General features: G+C 41.1%; 1 protein-coding gene across 4 annotated transcripts in view; it reads left to right on the forward strand.

The window, feature by feature from the left end:
• Positions 1-25,622, forward strand: part of CELF2 (CUGBP Elav-like family member 2) — an 866,203-nt gene that overhangs the window by 342,542 nt on the left and 498,039 nt on the right. The window contains exon 1 of one of the 4 annotated variants that reach the window (XM_050802672.1): positions 17,353-17,483. The exons of the other annotated variants lie outside the window; for them this stretch is intronic. Coding sequence (XP_050658629.1) covers positions 17,461-17,483 — 23 coding nt within the window. The 5' untranslated portion in view covers positions 17,353-17,460. Of the gene's footprint in view, positions 1-17,352; positions 17,484-25,622 lie in introns of those variants that run through there. 4 annotated transcript variants of the gene reach the window in all.

A 25,622-nucleotide genomic window follows, 5' to 3' on the forward strand; every position in this document is an offset into this window, starting at 1 on the left:
AAGAAAGGGAAAGAAGATTCCTTTAAAAACAAACAAACAAAAAAAGTTGCCCTAAAGGGACTGTAGGACTCTGGGAAGAAAGGCAGCTGGGATCATTTGTTGCCCAAAAGAGCCAGAAGATGACTTCAGAAGAAAGAGAACTTGACTCTCTTTGCCTTGGTCTGTGTCCACGATTGCTGTCTTCATCGCCACAAAACCCAACCTCTTCTTTTGGATGTGGCCACCCATGTTTTATTTTTAAACAAAAATAAAGTTCACTCATGGCTTGGATGCTAGATTGAATGCATGCATGATCAGGCCTTCAGGCAAGCACAGCAGCACCGTAGCATCCCAGAGAAGCCCACATTTCCCACTTCCAACACGTGCCTCTTGGGCCCCTCCAGGACAGGCCATGCATCTCCAACACTAGAGAATGAGAACACTGTTTCTGAAGAGATTTAAGATTTTGAGCTGGCCCTGGGCCAAATGAGGTAACATGGCCCTCCAGTTTCCTCCTGTCGTGAGGCTCTTCGGAGAGCTCAATCAGTTACAGTTTACCTTGAAGTTAAATCGAGGTATTATGATGTCAGGGGATTTGCATTTTAGGAACTATCTCCAATTATGCAACGTGAGATGGGAGGTGGGAACAGAAGAACTCAGGAATTCGAAGTTTGGTGAGGCTTTCGGCATCCCTGAAATCAAACACCATAGGTTCCGTCTAGAGCACCTGGGGCTTGGAGACCTGAGTTGGGTTGAGTTCCTTCCTGGTTAGGATAGCTCTCTCCCCTCTTCCTTAATAAGTTACCACTTCACAATCAATTGCCCTTCAATTACTGGATTGAAAGTGTCAGTCTGCCTTGTCAAAGAGCGAGAATTATACAAGAATGGGGCTTTCAGAAGATCACTGGAGAGGGAAGCGGTTTGAGGCAGAATTTCTCTTAAAGATTTAATTGCATTTATGACTTCTTCCTGGTGGGTGTAAAACCCTCTGGAGCCCCTGCCCTGGCCCAGATTCTAATCGGGTTTCCTCCCAGCGTGTCACTGGTGTGCTCGTCTTTGCTCCTCTCTCCCCGTGTAGAGCAGGAGGTAGATTTTACCTTTGGGCAACTGGCCTCATGCCGATGGTGGCAGGAAAGAACAGTGCTGCTTAAGGCATAATTTGCTCCATTAATATTTCTGCAGGAAAGGAGGAAAGGGTATTGTTTATATCATTGAAAGAGGGGAGTGTTTGAGAACACCAGCTCCTGAGAACTTGGGTTTTGTTTCCTAAAAACTAGTAACTGATTTAGAGAGAATAAAACCTGTTTGCCTGGTTCCCAGACTAGCCCTGTTCTGCTGCTTCCCTCATTACAGAAGACAGTCAGCAAATGTGGTTTTCCATTTCTTGAACGTATCTTGGGCAGAGCCCTTCTAACAAAACTAGTTTGTTGTGCTTTGCAATCCTGGTTTTAAGCTCTGTCTGCAATCAAGCAGCTCTCTCCAGAGGATAAAACTATATTAAGCTGTAATTCTCTAGTTAATTTTTTTGGTAGCCATGAAATTAGCTTCCTTGTCTTTTGCATACTCTCTGTGGATCACCATTCAGTAAATGAGCAGAGCCAGAACACCCTCAGTCAGCCTGTTAGATGGGGAACAGAGCTAAACATTTTGCATATAAACTTCAAACACCATAGAGAAAGTGAGAGTAAGAGGATTTGCAGTCCTTGACTTTACTTGACACTATATTTCATAGCGTGGGGTTTGGTGTTTTTCCCCCCATAAATTGGCCTAAATCCCTTTTGATCATCATTTCTTATTTTTTGGCAGACAATGTTTTCTCTGTGAGAACAGTGAATGTCTTCTAACTTGTGGGAACACCATCCTCCCACATAGACCTTTTTCTTTTATTGACCCTTGCAATGGTATTTGGTCTAAACTTTAATCTCCAACCTGTAACATGTAAGTTTAAATCACATCTTGAGACCATAAGTTTCTATATTTGTCGTTGGTAAGCACAGAACATTTTAGTAAAGAGAGTTCAGACAAGAGTCAAATCAGCTAGTCCTGGAAAGTGGCTGAAGAGACCCTGTGTTTCATAAATACATTGATTTACATTTTTATTTCTCTTTATATCTGATTTTTAAAAAATACAGGCACATTCAGTTAAATTTGTGTTATAGGGTGATTCTAGGAGCTGCCTTCTGCTTCTGACTTTAGATAAACCTCTGTGTAAAAAAGTATTTGCTGAAAATCTAATCTACCTGATTACAGCAATCAAGATGTTTTGGGTATATTGAGTGTATTTTGCTAATGCATAGTTTAATTGTGACATTCTCTGTGTCCTTTTTCCTATAATTATTTTTATCTGTATTATGTACATACTGAATAGCCATAGAGCTGTAAGAAGAAAGATGAATACGTGGAAAATTAAATGTCCAGTTAACTGGAGACATGCTTCTGTGCAGATACGGAAAACAAGTCATATCTTAAAAATACAATCCATTCTTCAGAGGATAAACAAATTTAGTATTACTCAAGCTAATCATATAGTACTAATTTGCTTCCTTGCGTTTCCATTAAATTCTCCACAGGTGATTCCAACTAACAATTTGGTTTAGTATGGTCCAGGTTCAGGTAATGGATTAAAGTTAAGCAGATACTCTTTTAAAAAGACAGCTTGTAACCGTAGGCTGTACTGGAGTCTTCAACATGAAAACTTCTTGTATATGAAAGATAAAATATGCAAATATGCACTACTCTGATCCTTCCTTAAGAAAGAAAATTACTGGAAGTTGGAAAAGAAAATTAGGAACCTACAGGTCAGATGATGTAGTGTCAGCGATTCCAACAGCTGACTTGGAAGCTGAGCCTGGAAGTTTCTAGATGGTACACAACCAACATGGCAGGCAGTGGAGGATGAGAGATTGTGCGAGAGAGTTGATGCTTTACATGGAATCAAAGTGAGAAAAAGGAATAGACACATCTGTCTATATTAGGCTTCTGTTGTCCTAAGTTTAGGGCATTAACTTTTTTTTTCTTTTTTAATTTTGTGGGTACATAGTAGGTGTACATATTTATAAGGTACATGAGATGATTTGATACAGGCATGCAATGTGTAATCACATCCCCTCAAACATTTACCCTTTGAGTTACAAACAAGCCAATAGTTCTCTTTAAATTATTTAAAAATGTACAATTAAGTTATTGTTGACTATAGTCATTCTCGCTGTGCTACCAAGTAGTAGGTCTTACTCATTCTTTCTATTTTGGGGGGACATTAAACATCCCCACCTTCCCCCTATCCCCCCTATTATGCCTCTCAGTCTCTGGTAACCATCCTTCTACTCTCTTTGTCCATGAGTTCAATTGTTTTGATTTTTAGATCCCACCAGTAAGCGAGAATATATGGTGTTTGTCTTCCTGTGCCTGGCTTACTTCACTTAACATAATGATCTCCAGTTCCATCCATGTTGTTGCAAACAACTGGATCTCATTTTTTATGGCTGAATAGTACTCCATTGTGTATACGTACCACATTTTCTTTATCCATTCACCTGTTGATGAACAGTTAGGTAGCTTCCAAATCTTAGCTATTGTAAACAGTGCTGCAATAAACACAAAGGCAATAACATTATTATGTGGTAAAGTAATAAAGTAATGTGGTAAAATAAGGGAACTCGCTCCCTTACTACCATTGCTTGATCTAATTTGTGTTTGAGGCCCAGTGCATAGTAAGACAGTTGGCTTTTGTGCAAAATAGACCTGAATTCAAATCCAGTCTGCCACTTCATAACTGTAGGACCTTAGGTAAGTATTGGATCTCTGAGGTAGCCGACCTTACAAAGCACCTAGCACATAGTACTCACCCACCCACTCATTAAACAAACTCATGTTCCTGCTAATATCACTGGTACATAAAGCCAAATATTTCTGATCCCCGAGGGTATTTAATTGGGGTCAATAAAATTATCTAGGCAGCATCTATTCAGAAACTATATTTTGGGGCCATAATCTCTAAGAGGTACTATACGCCGTTGGTTTTTGTGTCAGTACACGTTCACGAGACCTCCAGGAACTCCTTTGGTGATCTACCCATCTGTTCTGCCAGGTGATCTTTGGTGATCTACCCATCTGTTCTGCCAGGACAAGACAGCTCTGTGGCTGGCATGAGTGTATCAGTCACATGCACCAAACTCCAAAAGCAGAGGACCCAAGCAGATCCAGCTATCTAGCCATTGAAGTAGTAGAATCCAAAAGAAAGGTTTTTTTCATTAGCTGACGTTTTGCTTCCATTAGAGAAGTGATCATAATTACAGATCCCGGTTGTATGACCTCACTTACAGAAGCTGATAAGGAAAAAGCATACAGCCTCATTTCTGGGGCCAAAGGTCTCAGCCTTCAGTGGTTCCAACAAGCAGCATTAAATATTTCCTTTTTTTTTTTTTTTTCTTGAGACAGAGTCTCACTCTCTGTCACCCAGGCTGGAGTGCAGTGGTGTAGTCTCAGCTCACTGCAGCCTCCACCTCCCAGGTTCAAGTGATTGTCATGCCTCAGCCTCCTGAGTAGCTGGGATTACAGGTGCATGCCATCATGCCTGGCCAATTTTTGTATTTTTTAGTAGAGATGGGGTTTCACCATATTGGCCAGGCTGGTCTCAAACTCGTTACCTCAAATAATCTGCCTGCCTTGGCCTCCCAAAGTGGTGGTATTACAGGCGTGAGTCACCATGCCCAGACAGCATGGCATATTTCCTACAGAAAGTTGAATGTCTGAGCCACTCTTAACTGGGCTTCCTGGGTGTGTGTGTCCTGTAGCAGAGGTATGGTCAGCTGAAACTTAATAGTATCTCACCAAGTAGACTAACCAGGAAGCACTTGGCACAGATATGGGATGAGCCCAGACTTGGGCTGATTGTAATTGCATTTACCTGGTTATTAATTCTGGGTCAATTCTTGACCTGCCTGAGTTTCTGTAGTCTCATCTCTATAATGGGAATGATAGCTGTTCAGTATACCTCTCAGTGTTGGATATTTGAATTATGAAACTATAAAGCATATGCCAAGTTATCCTTGCTTTAATGTAGTTTTAGCTACATTTTAATTTTATTTTAATCAAAAAGATAACATTTAAGGGGAATGTGAGATACTGATGTTGATCGAAAGGGACCCTGAGTCAACTAAGGTCAGACACAGTGCTCTGGAATAACCCTATTTGAAGAGGAAGTGCTGAAATCAACCCGGTTTTAGAGCCAGAAACTATGAATTTTCACATGAGTTTAGTGTGAAACTGCTTTTGCCAAGTTTACCAATGCCAAATCTTAATAACCAGATCCAGTGGCCTACTTTTAACCCTCATTGTTCTGGAACTCTCAAAGCATAGACATTGTTGACTCACCCCTTTCTCTTTGAGAAGTTTCCTCTCATAGCTTTCATGAGACTGGAGAGAGAACGTCCACTGGTTCTCTCCTACATCTGTGCTCACTCCTCCTTCCCCTCTGCCACCTCCCCCTCTGCATACCTAGGCCTTTATCTTTGACCTTCTTTTCCTCTGCTCTCCAAGATGTCAAGCAGCTCTCCTCCAGGGCTGACTGGAGCTTGCAGAAGTGTTTTGTTTTGCTAATAGAATGTCTTGGGTTGGGTCTGATTTTGCATGCATCTTCAGTTCCCACCCATTGTCAACTGCCTCATTTCACGGCCTCCCTTATTGTACCTTATCTGGGTGGTCCCTATAGGCATTTGAGCTTGCATCCCTTCTCTGTACCTGATACTGTTTGGCTTTGTCCCCACCAAATCTCAACTTGAATTGTATCTCCCAGAATTCCCATGTATTGTGGGAGGGACCCAGGGGAGGGCGGTAATTGAATCATGGGGGCCAGTCCTTCCTGTGCTATTCTTGTGATAGCAAATAAGTCTCATGGAATCTGATGGGTTTATAGGGGGGTTCTGCTTTTGCTTCTTCCTCATTTTTCTCTTGCCACCACCATGTAAGAAGTGCCTTTCGCCTCCTGCCGTGATTCTGAGGCCTCTCCAGCCATGTGGAACTCTAAGTTCAATTAAACCTCTTTTTGTTCCCAGTTTTGGGTATGTCTTTATCAGCAGCATTAAAATGAACTAATACAGTACACTTTTCTATGGGTATCCTGTAGAAATCATTTAAAAGGGGAAAAATCTGTAACTTGTCCTGAACAGAATTCATTGCTCCAACTCTCTGCATCGTCCAACTCTTCTCAACTTTGATCAGTGACTTCCTCCATCTCCCCGTTCTTCCATGTTAGAAACCATGGACTTATTCCATCTGTTTTTATTCAAATATTTATTATCTAATATGTGCCAGGAGGAGAATTCATTGGTGAGTATAAACAGGCATGGCCCCTGCCTCATGGAATTTACTGCCTAGTCAGAAAAACATTAGTGAAATAACACAAAAATAAATACAAAATCACACCTGTGCTAAGTGGTGGACAGAGAGGTACAGAGTGCTGTGAGGGCGACACACAGATCTCTCATTCAGGGAAATCAAGAAAGGAGCTCCTGAGGAATCGTTGAGCACACTGAGATCAGAACACCATATGGGAGTCAACCAGTGAGGACAGGAAAGAGGATTAAGCCACATTCAAGGCTGCATTGAAGATTTGGTTCTCTCATTTTAAGAGCAATGGAAACTGTTTATACCTTCAATCAGAAGGAGCACCACTAAGAGATCTGCATTTCTGGAGACAGAGCACCACTAAGACCCATTTCTGGAGACAGAGCACCACTAAGAGATCTGCATTTCTGGAGACAGAGCACCACTAAGAGATCTGCATTTCTGGAGACAGAGCACCACTAAGAGATCTGCATTTCTGGAGACAGAGCACCACTGAGACATCTGCATTTCTGGAGACAGAGCACCACTGAGACCCATTTCTGGAGACAGAGCACCACTGAGACATCTGCATTTCTGGAAGTTCATTCTGACAACAGTGGGGAGGATGCCTTTGAAGGGAAGCAGAGTGAATGTGGGGGAGCATTCTGGGGATTATTGAAGATGTCCCGGCCAGAGATGACAGTAGTTTGGGTTGCGACAAGAGCAATAAGGCTAGAGAAAAGTGGACAGATTCAAATGATATCAAGGAAGGCAAACCTAAGGGATTGGAGTGGCATTGGTTGTGGGGCTGCGGGGAAAGAAAGCGTCCAGGAGGCTGCCGAGGTTTCTGGTATAGTGGGGGGCGGGGGGGACGGTATCATTTACTTGGATTGAATCCTGCCAGGCAACCAGGTTTTGGGTTGACTTTGGATGTCTTGTGTCCAGCTACCTCGAATATGTCAAAGAGAGAGCTTCCAGGTGACTGGCTCTGGAATTCCAAGGGAATGGCTGGAGAAATCTTTCTAGACCTCATGTGTGTAGAGGAGGCCACTGAAGGCACGCATGGAAGCTGGGTGCATGTGTGTGGGCGGGCACAGAGCCGAGCCATTGGTTCTTGGCATGGAAAAGGGCAGAGTACCAGGGACAGAGGTTTCAAGTCACCAGTGGGTCAGCCCCTCTCCCTGCCATGGGTATTTAATTATCATTCAGTTATTTCATGTTCTTCTTGGAAACCCCTCCAGGGTTAAAGTCCGTCTTGTCTTCCTGCTTACGCCTGGCTTGAGGCCTCCATCATTCCACTGAAATGTCCTGAAAGCCTCTAACAGGGCTTCCTGACCCTCTCTTCCAGCTCCAGGGCTTACCACAGTTGCTGCAGGGGTTTCCTTGGTTTTTTGTTTTGTTTTGTTTTTTTAAGGATTGGGTCTTGCTCTGTTGCCCAGGCTGGAGTGGCACGATCATAGCTCACTGCAGCCTGAAGCTCCCAGACTCAAGCAATCCTCTTGCCTCAGCCTCCTGAGTAGGTGGGACTATGTGGTGATGCACCATGCCCAGCTAATTTTTTATTTATTTTTTTTGTAGAAATGAGGTCTTGCTTTGTGGACCAGGCTGATCTCAAATTTCGGGGCTCAAGCAATCCTCCTGCCTTGGCCTCCCAACGTGCTGGGAGCCACCATGCCCTGCTAGGGATTACTTTATTAAAAGGCAAGGATAATTTTGTTTCTCCCCTACTGAGAAGACTTGGGGCATCTGTGGCCAGTGGGAAGTGGACAGTTTGAGCTGGCACACAGACTACACATAATACAGCCACTCCTTCCCTTTCTGTGCTCTCACAACTACCGGTTGATGTGGCCGCCTGGCAGGTACCATGTTGTGCTGTGGCTGCTTGTTCTAGAGCCTGTGTTTCCTCTGCAGCTGTGACGCAGTGTGCTCTGATCTGGATGTTGCCGTCTCTGCATCCCCAAAGCCTGGAAGGGGACCGGTCTGCAGGGGCCATGCCACCCTGTGACCTCAGCTGCTATCTGGCTGTTTGTTTCTGCCTTCCTTTGCTTCTGTACAAATGTATTAATAGACAGAAAGTCATCGCCTCTTGGCTATCTCAGAGACAGTTTCTGCAGTAAAGGGAGAGATTTCCCTGCCCCAAGGAGAGGAATTACATAAACAGTGCTTAGAAGAAATAATAGTAATCCATATGCAGTCATGTGTTTATAAGTCGGCAAAGCTGCCTCACTAGTTGAGGCATGATATTATTTTTACTCAAAATAAAATGCCCTCAAAACCCCTTGGATTGCATTCCACAGATTAATTATATGTGTTCAGCCAGAAGTTCAACCCTCAGTTTGAAGAACCTCCGGTGAGAAGATGTCTTTTTAAGCAATTAACTACCTGCACTTTTAATATATAGACCTGATTTACTGTTTTACTATTTTCTCCTACTTAGGTTCTTTGCTTCCTTTCTTTTCATATGTCAGAAAGAGAGAGAAAGAGGAGGGGGGAAAAGGAGAGAGAGAACATGTTTTTGAACAAATTTCAAAACCTAGACATTTGGAGTAAAGAAAATTGGATTATTTACTTATTATAGATTTTATACTTCTTGTCTTGATTGGAAAGCAGCTGGCTGTCCCTAATAGCTTACCCAGGACTAATGCATTCCAAAGAATCTACTTATAAAGACCATTTCTGTACAGATCTAAAATTTTCACTTGTGAGGCAAGGTTAAATTGATCAGATAAGTCCAAAATCGATTTTGTAGAAATAGTTTACTTATTTTATTAAGTGTTTGGATATATGTGAGTTATTGAGAATACAATATTTTCTTGAAATGGAGCAAAAAAGACCCTTAAAATGGCATATGTAATTTAATTCTTCTGTAGTTTTCTTTTTGCAAAAAATCACAATTAGAAAGGACTTTTTAAAAGCTTTTTTATGTGCATAGAAAGAAACAGAGAAAAAATATAGGTATGGCCTGTATCTTCTAGTGCTCTAGTTATAAATATAAATGCATAGTGAGTCTGTAGTTGAATATCACATATTAATTAAGTAAAAATTCAGTATCTGAACACTGTCTCACGGCATCTTAGTTGCTGACTCTGCATTTGCAGGCATTCCCAGGGTTATGGGATGAGCTGAGAGTAAAGATCTGGGTGCTCGCAGGAATGGAAATTGGGATCTGGCTGTAGGAATGGCAATTCCTTACACACTGTGTGACATTTCAAGTTCAAGGATTCCCTCAAATTGGCATACAATGCTTTTTAAACTGTAACAGAGAGAACAAACATGAGGGCTTTTGTTATCTGAGCTGTGTCTGTATGTGTATCTGTGTATGCATGTTTTCCTACAGACAAAAAAAAAATGGAATGGCTGAATTATGTTAAATGTAAAAACCACCAAAATAATTTTTATTCATTTAAAATACTAAGCTAAATGTGGCAGAGATAATAGTATTAATAAATTTTTATAAGTATGATCTCACCTGCTATTTAAATAATCATTGCAAGCCAAGCAATGTTCTAAACATTTGACATCCATGAGCTTATTTAATTCTTGCAACAACCCTGTAAAGCAAGTATTATGCTTATACCCATTTTATATATGAGAAAAAGCACAAAACTTGTTTAAACACACCATTAATGTTTATGTATGCTTGTTTCAGATCATGTGTGTGTGTGTGTGTGTGTGTGTGTGTGTGTGTGTATGTAGATAGATGGGTAGATAGCTGAATGGATGAATGGATAGATCTAGCAGATGATAGAGAGAGAGAGAGAGAGAGAGACAGATGATAGATATGAGAGAGAGAGATGTTTGTTTTACAGAAGGTAGAATCAAAGCTAGACACAACTGAGAGATAAAAGTTCATTTTTCCTTCTAATACCATTTGGAATTTGTTTCTATTATACAACAAATTTTAGCCATTAAAGTTTAAGAATAGAAAGTCTGGTATATTAAAATCTATGCAAGAACTTTACGAAAGCCCTTTGTTTTCTCTTCCAAATAATGAGCTGTGTTGTCTGAGCCAACCATACCCAAGAATGCTATTAATAGTGTGTGATTTTTAAAATTTATTTATTTATTTGGCCAGCAAAGGCAGAGTTTCCTAGAATTTTCCATTTGTCTCATCTCACAGTACCTCTTGCCTCTCAGTTTTATCCAAAAAAAGTCCCCCCAAATTCAAATGCATATCTGGAACCTGACATCTTCAACCAAGACTCTGCAGAGAAAAAGAATAAAATGAAATAAAACTTGACGATGTTTGAGATCTTTGTCAAACCATCCTTCAGTGCCCATATGAGATTTTCCCCTTTCCTTACCCCCATGGCTCTTGGATCATAATTATGCACATTCTCTAACTGGAGCTTTAACCCTATCAGTGTTGAGCCATACTTTTGGTAAGAATGCAAAGTGTAGACCCACTTAAAGTGACTCCTTTCTTAAGCAATGTCAGAAATATTTAGTCTCTGTTGCCGCACAGACTGTGCATGAATTGCAGCCAGAGGTCAGCTCAGATATGCCCTTGCACGTTCAAGCTGCCAAAAAACATAAGAACATATTTAGAACAATGAATTGTTAAGTTGAAGCTTTCAACTCTCATGGAACGTTAACTCTCCAGCACTCATTGACACCTCTTTTAGCCTCTGATTAAGAAGGAAAATCAGGGAAATAACATGGACCTGGGCCACCTAATGGAAATGTTTCATCAGGCAGTGACCTTTGTGTTTGTCATTGTTTGTCCTCTCTGTTTCCCGGGGCATACTGTTTTAATAAGCGTTTGTAATTATAATATACACAAGCATCTTAATAGTTTCCAAAGATATTTGGAGACTCATTGGGGCTGTTTCACAATGGGAAATTGTTGTTTATTTGGAGATGACTATAGTAGGATGCTGAGCTCCAGCCTCCCTGTCTGATTTGAGTGGGGTTTTGGAGGGAAGGATACCAATTATTTTTATTTTTATTTTTACTTGGATGGAGTCTCACTCTATCGCCCAGGCTGGAGTACAGTGGTGCGATCTCAGCTCACTGCAAGCTCCATCTCCCAGGTTCATGCCATTCTCCTGCTTCAGCCTCCCGAGTAGCTGGGAATACAGGAGCCCACAACCACGCCTGGCTAATTTTTTGTATTTTTTAGTAGAGACAGGGTTTCACCGTGTTATCCAGGATGGTCTCAATCTCCTGACCTTGTGATCCACCCACCTCATCCTCCCAAAGTGCTGGGATTACAGGCATGAGCCACTGCACCTAACTGGATACTGGTATTTTAAGTGTCCAATGGTGATAGCAAGATTTCTGTGTTCCCATAAACTTTCAAAGTGGTAAAGCTAATATTTGCACGTGTGCTTAAATGTACCTGGCATTTTTGCTTTGTTGGGGTCAGTCTTTTCTGGATTGGGTCAGCAGCCATCTAGGTATCTGGAGTGTTGGTGGACTTCTCTGCAAAGTAATATAGCAGCAAAGAGCCCTGAGCCTCCCAGGCTGTGTCCCCACCTGCCTAGAGGACTCTGAGTAAATTCCTTTCTCTCCCAAGGCCTCAGTTTCCTTATCTGTAAAATGATAAAATTAGACCAGATTATCTCTCAGGTCTGAAGCTGTGATTAAAAGATGCTTGTGAAGCCATCTCCAAAGATTATCTTCATGAGTGGGTTACTCAGACATAGATCTTTAAAGAATAACAATAATAGTATCTGTATCCAATGAGTGTATGCTCTCTGCCAGGAGCTGTACTGAGACTTCAAATCTCTGATATTAATCCTTACAGCAGGACTAGGAACAGAGTCAGATAAAGACACTGTAGAGCCAAACAAATGCCAGGGTAATCAGACCATCAGAGGGTTGAATTCTAATGTATTATTCCTATTTTCACTAAATAAATATCATGTCAATATTTAGCTAATAATGATTGGATGGGGCAAAAAAAAAAAAAAAATCCTTAGTTTTTCCAGGATGCCCATTTCTCTTGGTATGGCTCTCCTTTGAATATTATTTGCATTCAGCTGATGAGGAAATCAAGGATCATGGAGGCTGTGTAACCTGCTGTTATTCATCTAGCTGTGGTCAAGACGGACTTCAAATTCACATATTCCAGTGTCCATGACTCGTAGTCTCAGACACATTGGTCTATGACTAGGGTTCTGGGATTTATCAAATAAAAATATAGGACATCCAGTTAAATTTGAATTTCAGATAAGCAATGAATAATTATTGAGTGTAAGTATGTCTCAAATATTGCATGGGCCAGGCTTATACTTAAAAAAAAAAAAATCACTTGTCATTTATCTGAAACTCAAATGTAACCGGGCATCCTATGTTCTTGTCTAACAATACTGTCTATGACAGAACCCAGTGATGGAAGCTGCATCTCTGTGCTTTACTGAATACCGTGAGTGGGCAGAAGGTCCTATCTCTGAGAAGTTTGAAATCCAGATGATGAAATTGAAACAGTAGATACAGTGAAAATGGAAGTACCCATGAAAACGCCTGAGTCGCCTTTGAAGATAAAGAATGCTTTGTTCTAGGGGCTCTATTTTGCATTTTTGTCTCTGGGGTCCAGAATTTGCATTGCTGTTTGTGCAAAGTAATCAAGAGAAGCAGAATTATAGAATTTCCATGTAGGGCAGTGGGTAGACTTTAGAATCTAGAGATGTGGATGTCTTAATGTACAGATGAGGAGATGAGGACGTGAACTGTGCACAGAGTCATGATTGGTTGGGACTAAAATTCAGTGATGTGACTTCCTTCCCCGGGATCTTTCAGGGAATGAGGTGTGAAGGAATGCTCTAGATAGGATAGAATTAATCAGGTAGGACTAAGTAATCCTGGAAATTTTATTGAGATCAAAGAGGGTTTTTTTTTTTTTTTCAGTAGTTAAGAAGGAAATTCTGATATTTTGACCCAGATTGCTGGGGTACTGAAGGACTTATTCTTCTGTATTTTACAAATATTTTCATATCCCCATGAGCACATGAGAGTCTCCACCCCAGAGTATGCAGAAGGTAAGCATCTCAATAATGGGTTACTCGGGGATTTTTGTCCGTCCTCTTTCATTTTATTAACTCTGTTAAGAATTATTTCACTGCTAACACTCTCACCTCTCCATCGTGTCTCCTTCTGAGGATAGGTAGAGAAAATAGGAAAAATATAAAATGCAAATAATTTATCTTTGCAACCTGAGAACAGACTACTTTGGAAAAGCATCAGGGAAGAAAAAAGAGTGTAAAGACATAGCAAAACAGGGTTCATCCATCGACTTTCAGTAATTGATCATATACTTCACCCTAGCTACCAAGGATGACCTAGAGTAGACTAATTATATTAGTCCCTCCTCTAGCCATGGAAAGTATTCATATTCCCTAAGGTGTCACCAGGGAGCTGAATTACGCTTGTGATTCAGGTATCCAGGATAGTTACTCCTTACAACACTTCTTAAAAGTACTTGTGTGTCATATCTGGCATTGACTTGATTTTTCTCTATGCAAAGAATATTGTTAGACAGAAATGTGTATGTAGGAGAGAGAAAGCATGTGTGTTTCATTACAAAAATAAAATATAGCAAATAATGCAAATCTTGAGTGGAGAAGTGTAAGTTATAAATCTCATTTTTCACTAGAGAGTAGAATAAAACACCTTCTTTAAAAATGAAACTAATTTGGATTAGGGAATCAATCAAAACCACAAATGAATGCAAATCAAAACTGCAAGATACCACCTCACACCCATCAGGATGACTAGTCTTAAAAAAAAAAAAAAAAAAAAAAAAAAAAAAAAGCAGAAAATAACAAGTTTTGGTACAGTGTTGGTGGGAATGTGAAACAGCGCAGTTGCTATAGAAAACAGTATGATGGTTTCTCAAAAAACTGCGAACAGAATTACACGTGATCCAGCAATTCTACTTCTGGGTATGTACCCAAAGGAATTAAAAGCTGGGTCTCAAAGAGGTGTTTGTACCCCAGTGTTCACAGCAGCATTATTCACGACAGCCAAAAGTCAGAGGCAACCCAAGTAGCCATCAACAGGTGAACAGATAAACAAAATGGGGAATATACGTATAATGGAATATTATTCAACCTCAAAAAAGAGGAGAATTCTCACTCATGCCACAACATGGATGGACCTTGTGAGCATTATAGTAAGTGAAAGGAGCCAGTCAATAAAAAGACAAACACTGTATCATTCCACTTATGTGAGGTACCCAGGATAGTCAGATTCATAAATACAGAAAGTAGAGTGGTGACGGTCAGGCACTGTGTGTGGGGAGAATGGGGAGCTGTTTAATGGGGACAGAATTTCAGTTTGGGATGAAAAGAGTTCTGAAGATTAGTTACACAGCATTGTGAATGTACTTAATGATACTGAACTATGCACTTAAAATGGTTTCAATGGTCATTTTTATGTTATGTTTATTATCATAATTACAAAGAAATCAACAGACAAAATTGATTTGATCACTCATTTATAAAACCAGTATTTATGTTCCAAACAGTATGTTAGACCAAGAATGTCCAGGGCTAAGACTGATATTCTGAAATACTTTAGTAAGCATTCAAAAAACATTCGTGGAAGGACAGGAATGAATTGAATAAGGAATGGGTGAAGGAATGCATGATCCCACTGAACGTGACGCTGAGGCTGGTTGGTCATTTCTGTCACAGGCAAAAGGAGAAGTAGCGACACTTGCTGCAAATTGACCTTCCAAAATTGTCCACCAAAACACAAAATGAAAAACAGCACATGTGTCCAAGATCAGAGTTTAGAAGAGGGGATCAAATGGAAAAGAGAAAATAGGTAATATAGATTTAGAAGTTATAATACGCAGAATAAACCCACAAAGATGATCTCCTGTGTTGAGGAATGGTTTATTATCATCAATCTTGTCTTCTCACCATTGTTACCTTGTCAGTGTCCTATGGACTGATATTTATCTTGAATATTGACTTGCACACCTGTCCCTCTTGTCCACTTTTGGTCCCTTTCTGGTGAAAGTTGAAATAGGCAAACAAAGTGTGATATGATACAGGAAAATAGGCACAATTATTCATATATTAAAAACAGAATGGCTTAAAAGTACTTTTGATTAGAAATCAATCCATAATCCAGGAGTTAGGAACCCTGCATCTTTCTTCCAACCCAACCTAATTGTTAACAAGCTGTGGACCTTGATTGGTTGTATCACCCCCTATCTGAGACTCATGATCTATTATGTATCTAGACTTCACAAAAGGGTCTTTCCAAGGATGACTTCCTATAAATTTATGAATTTGAGATTCTGATCAATTCAATCAATTTGTGCCATAATTTTATGGAATCATTCTATGGAATTTGGACTTAAATATCTTTATTCCTTCCCAGGCATTATTCCAAGGGAATTGCTCTATCAGATTTGTAGGCACAGCAGGCTTTGGGACATAAGGTGCAAGATTTTCTTTCTGAGTTCCTTTCTAGTGAAAGCTTTAGCATGTTCTTCTCCCTCTAGACCTCAAGCCAGCCAACATCCCCAGAGATAAGAACCAAAACAGAGAGGATGGGGTGACTGGGACACACCCAGTGGCCTGGCCGAACTGAGATGGTGACTCTCAGCTCGTCCAGGGGTTGACTTCTGTGTTACGGGGTGCATATGTTCTAATGGAGCTTCTCAATGTTTCAGCAGTTTGCTAATTTTTGGAACTCATGTCATCTCATTTTTAACACATAACTAACTTTTCTAAAATCCAGGCAGGAGCAACCTGTAACCCCCTGGCCAAGTTCCCCCACCAACCCCACCATCACCATTTCTTCAATCCTCTGTGATATTTACCTCTTTGCCTACCTAGCATGACTGTATCTGTGTAGAAAGGTTAAACTATAGCCAGTCAAGGGTCAAGAGGCAGCAATTTCTGTTGAAAAGTTTTGTAAGACTCCTCTTTGAAAATGCCTGGCTGGTGTACTGTAATGAAAGTTTCCCCACTTAGCTCTCTATAAGCAATTGTTTAGGCTGGGAAAAGATTTCCAAAGGGCAATACAAACCGTGAGCTATTGAATGCCATGGAGTTCCTTTAAAAAAAAAAAAAAAAAGAAGAAGCCAACAGAAGGATACTGTAGAATTATAGTAACAATTCAAACAGTATTTATAGCAGATTGTTAGAATCTGAGTTGCAATGTAATCATAGCTATTTTATAGCAATAGTCTTTACCTTAATACCAGTCTATTTTTCTAAAAGCTTAAAAAATATAACATAGTTCGTATAATATGTCACCTCATAATGAAGCCAAGTTTGATTCCTCTTTTTGTGTTGCTCTTCCTTAGGTCCTTGGAGGATTTTTAAAAAAATTAATAACTTACAATTCACTCCCTTCTCTTCTTTTTTCCAAACTTCCTACTCCTTACCCTGTGGGAAAGACTAAGGAAAGAAAATGAAAGGGCTGTGGGAGAGAAGTCAGTCAAAAACAAGCCCACGAAACTCAAGGGGCTGTATTTCTTTATTTTTTTTTTTTTTTTACACAGAGAGCATTCGTGTAAAGAAAATAAGAGATTTATAATTTCCATAATTTGGCTGGAAGAAGCACACAACTGCATACTTCCTGTGTGTTAGTCATTTTTGGTTGCCTAGCTGCAAAACACAAATATATTGCAAAACCGTGTTTTTATCACAGTGGTACACATCTGTCAATGAATCCTCTCTTGTAACTTTTTGTCCAGTGCATTAAAAACAATAGATGTCACCATATCCAATTCCCTGTTTCTGATTACTTCAGCCTTGCTTAACTCTGCATTTGATCTTCAAACTAGCTTGAATGTTGGGTTTGTGTGAGGCTGGAAGAGAGAGAATTGCCTACATTAAACCAAAAAGTGCTAGAAATGGGAAATGGTGGAATCCTAGAACTTTTTATTTTCTTCCTGAAGCCTGTAGAACAAAGAAAGGAGTGCTCTTACATTCTGAAGTGAACTGGATTTCCAGTTGGGCATTTCAAGTATGTTAGCATTAAATAACCACGAGTCACCCAGTGTTGACTTCGGATGGTGTCATAAGCGTTCTGAGACACTTGAATATGACCCCAGATTCCCTGGTGTTTACTCCCTCAGGGTTGGCTGAAGGTTGTGACTCACACTAAGGGCAGCTAGAACACTTCTGGAACAAGGTTTCCAAAGCCACGCTGCCCTTCGTACATCAGACTGTTGTGTATCAGCTTCCTATGAAGGCCCTCAACCTAAACAGGTGAGCCAATAAATCCTCAGGGAACGTGTTGAGAACAGGGATGAGAATGTGATGGCAAGATCAATGTTTCTGGACTTGTCCCCAGGGATATAAGACAGCCATCATTCCACTATGGACAAGGGGGCCCCTGACATCAACTTTCAGCCTTACCTCTACCTGATCAACCTGTTCCCAACTTAATGTTCCCCTAAGGGAAACCAGTACAATGCCTGGTACATGGTAGGCATTTAACACATATTTACTACGGTCGGGCAAGGTGGCTCATGCCTATAAACCCAGCACTTTGGGAGGCCAAGACGGGTGGATCACTTGAGGTCAGGAGTTTGAGACCAGCCTGGCCAACATGGTGAAACCCTGTCTCTACTAAAAATACAAAAATTAGCCAGGTGTGGTGGTGTGCACCTGTAATCCCAGCTACTGGGGAGGCTGAGGCACAAGAATCGCTTGAACCCAGGAGGCGGAGGTTGCAGTGAACTGAGATTGCACTAGTGCACTCCAGCCTGGGCGACAGAGCGAGACTCCATCTCAAAAAAGTAAATAAGGCCAGGCGTGGTGGCTCACACCTATAATTTCAGCACTTTGAGAGGCTGAGGCAGGCGGATTACCTGAGCTCAGGAGTTCGAGACTATCCTGGCCAATGTGGTAAAACCCTATATCTATTAAAAATACAAAAATTAGCTGAGAGTGGTGGCAGGTGCTTGTAGTCCCAGCCAATCAGGAGGCTGAGGCAGGAGAATCCCTTGGACCCAGGAGGCAGAGGTTCCAGTGAGCCAAGATCATGCCACTGCACTCCAGCCTGAGCAACAGAGTGAGACTCCATCTCAAAAAAATAAAAATAAAAATAAATAAATAAGTAAATAAGTAAATATTTGCCAAGAGAACAATTTGGAGAACTTTGTGGAAATGGTCTTAACACAGATATTCTAGAGCTACTCACAGGTAGAACTGAATATCCTCAGGGCCTTTCTGAAGATCCCAGATATAGAAACAAGTAGGATCACTCACAGTACAAGAATCACTTTTAAAAACCAGGAAATAGCCCAGGTTCTTCTGCATTTCACACTGGACCTCAACTTCTGGACAAGTGCCATGTTTATAGTAGCACAAAGGAGAGAATAACCCTTTTGAAGACTGATTATAGCTTTGTGAAGGGTGTGCAGGTGAGTTGGTTCAATAAAACATTGACGATCAAATCAATTGACTAAACAGTCATGATTCAGGGTGGAAATCCCATCCTGGATCCATTTACAGGACCTTTTCCCTAGGGTCCTTAGTGGTAGTCTCAAAGTTGCTTCTCTCTTCCCCAGTGTCTTGTTTTTAAAATGGAAATACTTGCATAAATAACCCCTGAGAACATGCATTCATTACACTGGAATCGGAGGGGAGAGAAGATAAAATGCAAAATTGGCCTATCACTACAAACAGTAAAGAATAAGATGCTTCTGTTATGAAAACCGGCTTTCTCAGATATCCAGGAATCACCCTAGGACAGCGTTTTAGAGCTCTGAATGCCAGGTGTACTAACCGGCAATTTTTGAAGTTTTTGAGCCTCCTACAGACACAGAAGACTCTGTGCGTGTATGTGTGTGTGTGTGTGTGTGTGGTGTGTGCGTGTGTGTTTGTGTGCGTGCGCGCGTGTGCATGTGCACACATATGTATGTCTGTATATTTTTAAAGTGAGCTCTATGAAGAAAAATATGTAGCACAGAGAAAGGAGGTCATTTCTTACCTTTCATACTTTTGAGGATTCATTCTCATGCATAAAACTTTTGTGACAACGCCTTGTGTTTATGGCTTATCGTTTCTCCAAAGAGCTTTAAGCCCTGTTAGCATTATGGGCTGTTAGCATTATAGCACATAGCCCATTCTCATCAACCTAGTTAATGTAAACGGAGCAATAGCAGATTCAGTTCAAAACCACAGGTAATGTTCAAAGGCACTTATGCTTGATTTGGGAATGTACCTGGTATTTTTCCTTACCAATTGTGTTCATTAAACTGATGCTCAAGGTGAACTCCTTTTCTATAGCACGCACTAATTGACAGTACAGAGAAGCTGTCCAGTATCTCCTTGGGTCAGGGTGAGGCCAGGCCAAGAGTAAGACCTTGCCACAAATCATCTAGAAAGTAGATAATTAGCGGCAGACAGCATTATCTCATTTATTCCCACACTGTGCCTTGAAACTAGGTAGGAATATAATCAAGGATTGTGAATCGTGACGATAAGAACAGTGTGTGCACAGCCCCATGTTAGAAATGATGAGGAATTTAAAAGTGGACATGAACATGAGCTTTTCAAAAGAAGACATACATGCAGCCAACAAGCATATGAAAAAAAAAGCTCAGCATCGCTGATCACTAGAGAAATGCAAATCAAAATCACAGTGAGATACCATCTTGCACCAGTCAGAATGGCTATTATTAAAAAGTCAAAAAATAACAGATGCTGGTGAGGTTGCAGAGAAAAGGGAATGTCCATACACTGTTGGTGGAAGTATAAATTAGCTCAGTTATTGTGGAAAACAGTGTGGAAATTCCTAAAAGACTTAAAAACAGAACCACCATTCAACCCAGCAATCCCATTCCTGGGTATATGCCCGAAAGAATGTAAATCATTCTACCATAAAGACACTTGTAGGTGTATGTTCATCGCAGCACTATTCACAATAGCAAAGACATGGAATCAACCTAAATGTCCATCAGTGGTGGACTGGATAAAGAAAATGTGGTATGTATACACCGTGGAATACTATGCAGCCATAAAAAATGAGATGGTGTCCTTTGCAGGGACATAGGTGGAGCTGGAGGCCATCATCCTTAGTGAACTAACTCAGGAACAGAAAACCAAATACTGCATGTTCTCATGTGTAAGTGGGAGCTAAATGATGAGAACACAGGGACACATAGAGGGGAACAGCACACACTGGGGCCTGTCGAAGGGTAGAAGGTGGGAGGAGGGAGAGGCTCGGGAAAAATAACTAATGGGTACTAGGCTTAACACCTGGATGATAAAATAATCTGTACAATAAACCCCCAAGACACAAGTTTACCTATATAGCAAACTTGCACATGTACTCCCGAACTTAAAGAATGATAGTTGAGCTGGGCTCAAAAACACAGGACAGGTGCCAGCCCAGACTAGACCATGTGTATTCCCTAGAATTCTCACAACTGCATGAAGTCGTTATTCCCATTTTACAGAAGATTCCAAGATTGCAGAGGTTAATGACCATTGTTACGAGAGATGCCTAGTAGGGACCATCCTGCAAGTCAAACCCAATTTTTCACCTGACCCCAAAAGCCTTTCCTCTGCATAACAATGAGGAAGCTCACCAGAAATCTTCAGCATCCCGCTTCAGACAAAACTTTGGTTTGATGTGATAGATAATAAAATTATAAAAGTCATTAACAGCACGAGAGGAAGCCAGACACACGTATGGCACAGGCTCCCAGCAGGCAGCCTTCATGGTGCTTGTCCCATGCTGCCTCTCCCGGCTCACCTTTCTCAGTGGTTTGTGGATCTGTTTCCCCGAGCTCCACACCTTTGAACCATCTTTGTTCCCTCTCCTCTCCCCTCTCTTTTCTTATCAAAGTGGTAACAAAATACTGTCTCTCCTACCTTCTTAATGTCTCTCACATTTGTGCCCTTTCTACCTCCCATTTTTCTTACATAGGAGGCTGGAGTATAAATTAGGGACACGGTGCCTGACTGGAACATTAGCCTCCTCACTAAGCTTTGCATCTTGAAACTGCCAGTACACCTTGTGGCCAGATGGATTTTTTTAATGTATTGTTATTTTTAGAGACAAGGATCTCCCTCTGTCTTACAGGCCAGAGTGTGGTAGTGCAATCCTAGCTCACTTCAGCCTCTGTGCTCGGCTAATCACTTTTTTTTATTATTATTTTTGTAAAGATGTGGTCTTGCCATGTTGCACTGACTGATCTCGAACTCCTGGCCTCAGGTAGCCCTGTGGCCTCAGTCTCCCGAGTAGCTGGGATTACAGGCTCCAGCAGATTGATTTTTTTTTTTTCCTGATACAAAGTTTTACTCTGTCACCCGGGCTAGAGTGCAGTGGTGTGATCTTGGCTCACTACAACCTCTCCTCCCAGGTTCGAGTGATTCTCCTCCCTCAGGCTCCTCAGTAGCTGGGGCTACAGATGCCCATCACCACACCCAGCTAATTTTTATATTTTTAGCAGACATGGGGTTTCACCATGTTGGCCAGACTGGTCTCAAACTCCTGACCTCAGGTGAGCCGCCCCCTTCAGCCTCCTATAATGCTGGGATTACAGATGTGAGCCACCATGCCCAGCCCAGCAGATTGATTTTTAAATGTCCACATGGTTATTGTGTATCAGCCCCTCAGTTTGTGTGCCACAGTAGGAAAAGAGGCATAGCGTATCCTTCTGGAGTTTATGATCTCATGGGGGACATAGACGAAAATGTGTGAAGAAATGCATAATTGTAAGACCATAGAGCTGGATTGGATGGTGGGGTGTGGGGACAGTGAGGCCAAGGGCAGAATCAAGGATGACTTTCAGTTTTCTGTACGGAACTAAGTGATGGTAGCACCATTTAGGAAAAATGTGAAAGATTAGGGGATGATTCGAAGTGGAGGGAGGGGAGGTTGAAAGTCCAATTTTGGACATGTCAACATTGAGATAGTTCTTCCATAATTCTTAGACATCCAAGAATAGGTGTCCCATAGACAGCTGTAACTATAAGAGTGGAAGTTAGAGAAGAATTCTGGGCTTGACATACGAATTGTGGAATAAAAAATCAAACTGATGGAAATAGACCAAGCCATGGGGATAAATGAGGTCAACTAGGGAGAAACACAGGAAAAGAAAAGGAGAAAGGAGGAGAGGGGACCTGAAGAACCACATCACCTAGAGGGTGGAGAGAGAAAGAAGAACCAGCCAAAAGAAGAGTAGCCAGAGAGAGAAGGGGAAAATCCAGGAAGGGTGGTGTTACAGACACTGATAGAAAACATTGTTTCAAGGGAAAGCAATCAATAGCAGTGTCAAATTCAGCTGAGAGACTAGAGATAAAACTACAAGTGTATCTGTTAGATATGACAACACTGAAGTAGATAACAATAACAACCAATGCATTGGTGGCCAGGCTGATGAAGCCTTTCTGGATTGGACTGAAAGGGAGAGAGGCAATGTATGCAGGCAAATCACTACTTGAAATTTTTATTTAATTCTGTGATTTTCTTACTGAGAAATTATAGAAGACTCCCTTTTGCCTGTCACATAGAATCTAGCCTTATTTTCATTTTTCATTTATTTATTTATTTATTTATTTATTTATTTTGAGATGGAGTCTCTCTGTCGCCCAGGCTGGAGTGCAATGACACGATCTTGGCTCACTGCAGCCTCCGCCTCCCAGGTTCAATTGATCTCCTGCCTCAGCTTCCCGAGTAACTGGGATTACAGGCGTGTGCCACCATGCTTGGCTAATTTTTTTGTATTTTTAATAGAGATGGGTTTCACCGTGTTAGGATGGTCTCGACCTCCTGACCTCGTGATCCACCTGCCTTGTCCTCCCAAAGTGCTGATATTACAGGCTTCAGCCACCACATCTGGCCTGTAGCCTCAATTTTAACTTGACCATATGAATACACTGGTTTGGTTACATTGAACTAATCCTAAATATTTCTTACCTCTGCACTTTTGCCTACAAGAACTGTTACACCAGGAATTCCCCACTCACTCGTTTGTGCCCCACTCCTACGTTGTCATTCATGACTGTTGATATGGCTTGGCTGTGTCCCCACCCAAATCTCATTTTGAATTATAGCTCCCATCATTCCCACGTGTTGTGGGAGGGACCTGGTGGGAGATAATTGAATCATGGTTGTGGTTTCCTCCATACTGTTCTGGTGGTAGTGAACAAGTCTCATGAGATCTAATGATATTTTTAAAGGGTTTCCCCTTTCACTTGGCTCTCATTTTCTCTCTTGCCTGTTGCCATGTAAGACATGCCTTTCACCTTCCGCATGATTGTGAGCCCTCCCCAGCCTCATGGAACCATGAGTCCATTAAACCTCTTTTTCTTTATAAATGACCCAGTCTCAGGTGTGTCTTTACCAGCAGTGTGAAAACAGACTAATACAACTGCTGTGATCTTTTCATCCTCAGAATTTTTATTGCACCTTCCATCACCCCTATAGTGGCATTTATGAGATACTGCTTTTATTCATGTATCTTTCATGTCTCAATGAAGCTTAGACTATAATGGACCTTATACTTGGCATTTTCCCAACATGAAATCTTATGCATATTAGTTCAAAGTATTAACGGTCTGACTGGTGGTGACATTCTCTGCTCAATTATTCCCAGCTTTGGAGTCATTGTCAAGGAAAACAGACCCCTCAGACACCTCCCTAAATGCCATCCCCAGGAAAAGTACTGGCAAAGTGCAAGATCCTGACCCAATGCCCATGTTTTGTTTTGCTTTTAGTAGACTTTTTTTTTTCCACTTTAGAATAGTTGTAGATTTACAGAAAAGTGGAAAAGATAGCAGAGAGAATTTCTATCTACCCCACATCCAATTTCCCCTATTGCTAATATCTTGTGTTAGTATAGTATATTTATCACAATTAATGAACCAATATTGATACAATATTAATTACCCAATATCTATACAGTATTCTGTTTTCCTTACTTTTTACCTAATGTCCTTTTTCCATTCCCAATCCCATCCAGGATGTCACACTACATTTAGTGTCACGTTTCCTTAGGTTCTTCTTGGTTGGGACAGTTGCTTAGACCTCCCTTGCTTTTGATGACCTTGATAGTTTTGAGCAGGACTGCTTAGATATTTTGTCAAATGCTCCTCAATTGGGATTTGTCTGATGTTTCTTTCATGACTAGACTGGGATTATGGGTTTGCGGGAGGAAGAGCACAGAGGTGAAGGACCACCATTCCCATCCCATTATATCGAGTGTACGTACTATCAACATGGCTTCTCATGGTTGATGTCCACCTTGGTCATCTGGTGTTGATCGGATTTCTCCACTGCAAAGTTATTCTTTCTCTCACCTCTTCCCATACTGCACTTTTTGGGAAGAAGTCACAATGTGCAGCCAACATTAAGGAATAGAGAATTATGCTCCACCTACTTAAAGGCAGGATATCTACAAGAAGTATTTGGAATTCTTCTGCATGGAAGATTTGTCTCTTATTTCCCATTTATTTCGGTATTAAATTATTTATTTATATCAGATGGACTCACAAATTTATATTAATTTCATAGTTTGGATTGTAATTCATTACTCCGTAATTATGTTGCTTGAATTGTTCTGTCCTTGGCCATGGGATGCTCTCGTTCAGTTGTCTCCTATGTATATGTCCTTTGACACATTCTCACGTGGATTTTATTTGTTTTGTTATATTTTGACTACTTACCTGCTCAAAAACAAGATGTTTGATGCACATCTTGTATTTTTCTTTCCCCTGTCCTAGAATCAGCCATTTCTCTAGGGAGTCCTGGTTCTATTTATTAGAAAATAGGCCGGGCGTGGTGGCTCATGCCTGTAATCCCAAAACTTTGGGAGGCCAAGGCGGGCGGATCACGAGGTCAGGAGATCGAGATCATCCTGGCTAACACAGTGAAAACTCGTCTCTACTAAAAACAAACAAAAAAAATACAAAAATACAAAAATATTAGCCAGGTGTGGTGGTGAGTGCCTGTAGTCCCAGCTACTCAGTAGGCTGAGGCAGGATAATTGCTTAAACCAGGAGGCAGATGTTGCAGTGAGCCGACGTCATGCCACTGCACTCCAGCATGGGCGACAGAGCAAGACTTGTCTCAAAAAACAAAAATTATGTTAGAAACCAAGACCTGGACATGAAGTGTGGTCATTGCTACTGGGTTGTCATTGCATCTAGGCCCTCTCAGCTGACAGAGCAAGGAAATATTTGTATATATTAACCCATGCATATACATGTATCCCTAAATATCTCTACATGTAACCTTCTGTATCAATAGTAAGCTAACATAAGTTCATACTGATGTCTTCATCTCTATTCCATTACCTTCTCTCCCTGTTTATCTGGAAACTCCCACTCTAACAGTGAGACACCTGGCTCTCACTTTATGCCATCCGTTTACGTAGACATTCAATTTCA

The sequence above is a fragment of the Macaca thibetana genome, chromosome 9 (assembly GCF_024542745.1).
Source record: "Macaca thibetana thibetana isolate TM-01 chromosome 9, ASM2454274v1, whole genome shotgun sequence".
Taxonomy (NCBI): domain Eukaryota; kingdom Metazoa; phylum Chordata; class Mammalia; order Primates; family Cercopithecidae; genus Macaca; species Macaca thibetana.